This window comes from Xiphophorus hellerii, chromosome 13, assembly GCF_003331165.1.
Source record: "Xiphophorus hellerii strain 12219 chromosome 13, Xiphophorus_hellerii-4.1, whole genome shotgun sequence".
NCBI lineage: Eukaryota > Metazoa > Chordata > Actinopteri > Cyprinodontiformes > Poeciliidae > Xiphophorus > Xiphophorus hellerii.
Genome location: NC_045684.1, coordinates 20,129,006 through 20,135,010, shown reverse-complemented (window position 1 = coordinate 20,135,010; position 6,005 = coordinate 20,129,006). Strand labels below are relative to the sequence as shown.

General features: G+C 39.4%; 1 protein-coding gene across 1 annotated transcript; it reads left to right on the top strand.

The window, feature by feature from the left end:
- On the top strand, positions 1-2,428 carry hoxa13a (homeobox A13a). Its single transcript, XM_032581177.1, has 2 exons — positions 1-755; positions 1,386-2,428. Exons 1-2 carry the CDS (start codon positions 98-100, stop codon positions 1,631-1,633), a joined length of 906 nt encoding a protein of 301 aa, XP_032437068.1. The 5' UTR covers positions 1-97; the 3' UTR covers positions 1,634-2,428.
- Positions 2,429-6,005: the final 3,577 nt, after the last annotated feature.

The following is a 6,005-nucleotide window of genomic DNA, read 5'->3' as shown; positions in this document are numbered from 1 at the left end:
AGCGGCTTTTACTCACTGAGAGCCCCACCATCTCCTTTTTTCAGTCACTGGTCTTTTTTAAAAAGAGTCAGAAGCTTCCGATGTTGGATGCCGTGCTATGACAACGTCACTGCTCCTCCGTCCTCGCTGGGTCGACCCGTCGGTGATGTTCCTCTATGACAACAGCGGCGGAACCGACGAAGCGAGCAAAAACATGGAGGGTTTCCCGGGTGGCAATTTCGCCGCGAATCAGTGCAGGAATCTGATGGCGCACCCCGCGTCCCTGGCACCCAGCGCCGCTGCGGCTTATTCCTCCGGGGACGTGCCCGCCTCCGGTGTGGGCGAACCAGTGAAGCAGTGCAGCCCCTGTTCAGCGGCTCAAAATTCCACCAGCGCGTCCCTGCCCTACGGGTACTTCGGCTACCCGTGCAGGATGTCGCATCACAGCGGCATTAAGTCATGCGGAGCACAGCCACCTTCTGCGTATGGGGAGAAATACATGGACACGGCTGCCTCGGGAGAGGAGTTCTCATCTCGGGCGAAGGAATTTGCTTTCTATCCAACTTACCCTTCTGGGCCATACCAACCTGTCCCAAGTTACCTCGACGTGCCCGTGGTGCCTACAATCAGCGCTTCGTCAGAAGCCAGACATGAGTCCCTGCTGCCTATGGAGAGCTACCAACCTTGGACTCTCGCCCCCAACGGGTGGAACAGCCAGGTTTATTGCGCCAAGGAGCAGCCTCAGCCTGGACATATGTGGAAGTCCTCTCTCCCAGGTAAGCAGAGCTGTCGAGCACATTTTTTGAGCAAACATGGAGTAAATAGGGTGTGTGTAATGTTTGGAATTGCCTCAGAGAGAGAGAGTGTAAAAGAGAGAGAGAGAGAGAGAGAGAGAGAAAAAAGAGAGAAACATAAACTCCTTACCCTCAAATTTATCATAGTAATGTGATAAAAGGAGGAGTGAATGAAAATGTGGACAATTATTGTAGAAATGTATTTTTAGAAAATAGTAGGATATTTTTTAGAATTCGTTTATTTCACATTATTTCCATTTTTGATGACGTCTAATTCTCAATACATATATATGTATGTATGAATTGAATATATATAGGCCTATATTCAATTCATACATACATATATATGTATTGAGAATTAGACGACCACTTTTCACATATGTATATACATACATACATACATACATACATACATACATACATACATACATACATACATACATACATACATACATACGTACATATGTATGTATGTATGTTAAGTTGCAATTTTCACACTTTGTAGATATTCTTTATGCAAAAATGTCCATAATTTAGGGAGAATCACAATTTTTTTGACCACATGTGATCAGATCTGAGACATTTCTCGTGTTTGCCCCCCTCTTCAATCAGACGCAGTGTCCCACGCAGCAGGAGACGTCGGCTCGTTCCGGCGCGGGAGAAAGAAGCGCGTGCCATACACCAAGGTGCAACTGAAGGAGCTCGAGCGAGAGTACGCCGCCAATAAATTCATCACGAAGGACAAACGGAGGCGGATATCTGCCCAGACCAACTTGTCTGAGCGGCAGGTCACGATATGGTTTCAGAACAGACGAGTCAAGGAGAAAAAGATTGTCAACAAACTGAAAACGATCAGCTAGTTGATTAACATTTCTGATTGCTGTTATTAATATTATATGGGACATAATCTGCTGGAGATGTACAGGCCTGCGGGTGTTTGGACACGTGGATTTGGACACCGTGCTCCTTGCTGACTGAACATGATTCAAATTTGTTGTAGGCAAATGATTTCCGGGAGCCTCTGGAACAAACTTTCCTGGGGCCTCTGAAGGCCGGACCATCCTTTTCCTGCCTCTTGTTAAATATTCAATTGGAGAGAGAGCTTGAGACAATATACAAATATAGTGCCAGCATGTGTGGCTTTTTTTTCCTCCAAAATATATATTTCCATTTTGTTTTTAGTTTTTTTTTTTTTTTTTGCCATGCCTCTGTTCACAGAGGTGTGCGCCACCGAGCTACACCTTAATCTTTTAACAAGGGCAATAAATAGACGAGTCACAGGAAATTCTGCCGTTCTGGGGGGATTTGGACCTTGGAAATGTTAAATATTAAACCATCCTGGCTTCCTTTTTTAAAGCCTGTTCTCGTGCTTAGCTTGTATGAAGTCTATAGTCTTACCATATGGATCCTCCATGCTTTCGTTCATATGCAGTCCATGGTGCAATTCCTATTGTAATACTTATAAATATTTCGTCCAGGAGATGTGCTTGTACCAATCATAACTCCTGCAATGTACGTGTGTGTCTTCATGTGGTTGTATATCAGTGTAAAAGTAAATCCCAGCATGATATCCATGTTATGTGTGTATGAATGTGAGAGTGCGTATGGTTGGTGTTAAAAGTCCGTCTCTGCAATAAAATGTGGACTTGGTTGAATTTTTTTTTTTTTAAATCCAATTCATGGTGAAGATGCACGTCTTTTTTTAATAATAAGGACACTCTTGCATGCATATCTAGTGTACGACTTTTAACTTTTTGAGAAAATTAAACCTTAACCTTGATCTCTGCTTAGTGTAAAAAATACACGAACTTCAGGAGACATACTGCAGGGTCCAGTCAGGTCGAGTTTGTAGAACACTTTGTAAGGCTTTCTGCAGGAACACTGCATACAAATCATGTCAACGGCTGAACAATAGTTTTGGTCGCTATCTGCCGCAGGGAATAGAGGAGATGCAAAGGGTTGAGGCTGTTCAATGCTGTTTGGTAGTCTTATAGCGCCACCTGGCGACCACTTTTCACATATACTCGTGTAGGAGCAGAATTTAAGGTTCGACAGTAAAACTAAAATTACAACAACAGCAATGATAATCATAATAATAATAATAATAATAATAATAATAATAACTTAAAATGAAAGAAATATATATTTTAATTACAGCACACGTTCTGGTATTTTTGCTTGTTTTCGTTTTAAACATTGATTGAAATTTCTTGTTTTGCAAAAGTGTTTTGTTCAAGAAAGGTTTGGTCGCAGGTTTAGAAAAATACAACAACAACAATGCTACTTTCACACATTTTTGCATGATCCTATATGCGGATGCACTGCAACAAAATCATGCAAAGGTTCAGGATATGTTAATATCGCTTCCCCAACCACCCCAAAGAAACGTCAAAACAAACAAAATCCTGTCGTGTGGCAACAAAATGACATGTTTGTATCACCTGAATAATATATACGTGTGAAGAGATGAAGGCGAATCACAACACTTGAAAGTAAATTGAAGACAAAAAATAGAAAACGTTCTCAGACTCCCTTTATATATTTTCCTACAGAGCTAAAAAAAAAAAAAGTCAAACAATTAACTAAGAAAAATATAGCACCAACATAAACCTGTGAGTCTGAAAATGCCGTTTTGCTAAAAAAGGTAGAAAATCTACCTAATAGAGTACTTAATTAAATAACAGGCGCTCCACCTCCTTCTGTTTTCAGTGTGTGTGTGTGTGGGGGGGGGGGGGGGGGGGGGGGGGGGGTCTGTGTGTGAATAGGACACATATTAAACGCTTTATTCGTTTATATTCATATTTATTCTCGTTTATGTTTGAAATCCGTGGATTTTCACTGGACATGTGAGAGCCACGAGTACAAAAAAATCTTAATATGTGGTCATGAAGGAAAAATCAAAAAACAAAAGAAGAAAGGAAAAGAAAAAAAGAAAAGAGAAGAACAAATGAATTATTCAAACTCTACTTTCACTGCTGTACTTACACTCAGACTTAGTATACTTTTATTAGGCTACTTTCAATTAACAGTTTATATAAAGGTCGAACATACATTCATGGTTAAGTATCTTTTTCATATAGTAATTATGAATAATAATGCGAGTATGTGTACACAATACATTAGCTATCATTGGGGAAAAAAAGAAAAAAAACCCGTATATCTCTATATACACTGAAAGCCGTTAAAAGGATGTTTAATCTTAATACCTTGAAATTTGTATTTCAATTTAAGGGATCGATGTATTAGTGCATTAAAAACGAACATACGTTCTTAATTTGCCGTATGTCATCTCTCGTTTGTGTCAACATATTGCATATCTCCCATTTAACTTTTGGTGAAATTAATTTTAATTGCAGTAATGGGTAGACATGGTGCGCTATAAACGCCCACTACAGTACTTACTACCACAAAAATAAAACTACTACTACCGCTACTACCAATAATAATAATAATAATAATAATAATAATAATAAGTAGAGATAAAAAATTATAAAATAATTTCTAATCTTTTTGCTGTCTTTAGTACTTGAAAAATCTATCTATCTATCTATCTATCTATCTATCTATCTATCTATCTATCTATCTATCTATCTATCTATCTATCTATCTATCTATATATCTCTATATATATCTATATATATATAATTTTTCTTGTTGTTGCTCGTGTCTGTTAGCCATTTTTCATTGTTTGAAAATTATTTTGTGAGTCTTACTAACCGAAACTCTTTAGTTCTTTAAATAGTAAATGTTTTTATGGTTATGTGGCTAAACCTAAATATATATGAAGAGCAACAAATTGTCACCAGAGAAAAGAGAGGTAAATAAATACATGAATAAATAAATATTATTTAGCTAAGTCTCAAAATACTATGAAAATTCACAATAAAAAACAAAAACAAAACAAGTATACAATAAAAAAAATAAACGAAACATAAACAGTCCCATAAACAGTATTTATTTGTCTTTTTTTTCCAATGATAGCTAATGTATTGTGTACACACATTCACATTATTATTCATAATGGGTGATGGGTGATCATAGTGCAGCTGAAGTGAAACTTAGAGACAATATCTAGTGGCCGTGACGTGAAGACAGAAAATCCTCCAACGCAACACTGCATCTTTCCCACGTTGTGTGACGTGGCCTTCGGTAGAGCGGGGGGGCGTGACAGATGACGTGATCGGAGATGGGCTTAAACAAGTAAGATGTATGACCACACAGACTTTCACTGGGATGCGAGGAAAAAGGCAGAAAAGCCTACAGGAAGAGAAGTGCAGATAATGTTCGCAGAGACGCAGCTCATTGGCTGGAGGACAGCAGAGAAGCACTTTTATTGGACAAGGAGAAGCAAAACAAAGCCTCCAGCCTGTTACAGAACATGACTGTGCTCCGCCCCCCGCTCCCCTCCCCTCCCGTCCCGGTGCTCTGCACATGACTCACCGTTGATTGGACCAGCTAAAGAGGACAAACCGGGATCTTGGTGTCGAACTATGTTCAAGAATTGATGTTTGCTGCCACACTAAGGAAACACCAGGAATTGCAACCCATGTTAGTGAAATCAATGAACACAAGCACAATATTTTATAATAACAATATTTGGCAACATTTTCTAGATAAGTTTATATTCATCACCTTGCCCATTCGTTTGCTCTTAGGTAAATAATAATAATAATAATAATAATAATAATAATAATAATAATAATAATAATAATAATGTCGAAATACCACTGAGTTTTACTGAAACTGAAAAACTCAAATCAGAATTGGATCCTGACATGAAAACATATTTTAATCAGATAAAAAATATTCTCGGTTGGGGAAAAAAAAAACGACAAAGAAAAAAAGTAAAGCATCAACTTGCCACTTCTGAAACGACATAGGGTTAGTTTATTAGGAAATAGAAGATGCAAGTATTGACTGATCGGACCAGCGCGCGCAGCACTACGCGTTTCTCTCCCCCTCGTCAGACGTGGCTGCAGCTCGGCCATCAGATCCAGGCGCTGCTCTTTACATTGACCTTCGCTGTCACGAAGGCGTAATGGAGGCGAGGCCTTCTTCATAACCTTCAGTCACTCCGCTTGTGTCGCTCCGCTCAGGACTGCAAAAGCGTGATCTTGGAGACGGTCTCGCATTGAATTGAAGCAGTCAGTCGCCAGCAGACATAAGCTGATGCAGGATGGACGACCGGCGGTCAACTAGACGTACTTGACCGAGATGACATGTGAAAGCCTT

What these genes read in the sequence shown, in the direction of transcription:
- hoxa13a (XM_032581177.1), top strand. Translation starts at nt 98, where the DNA reads ATGACAACGTCACTGCTCCTCCGTCCTCGCTGGGTCGACCCGTCGGTG. An exon ending in GTGGAAGTCCTCTCTCCCAG is followed by an intron (nt 756 to 1,385) that starts GTAAGCAGAGCT and finishes CTCTTCAATCAG; the next exon opens with ACGCAGTGTCCCACGCAGCA.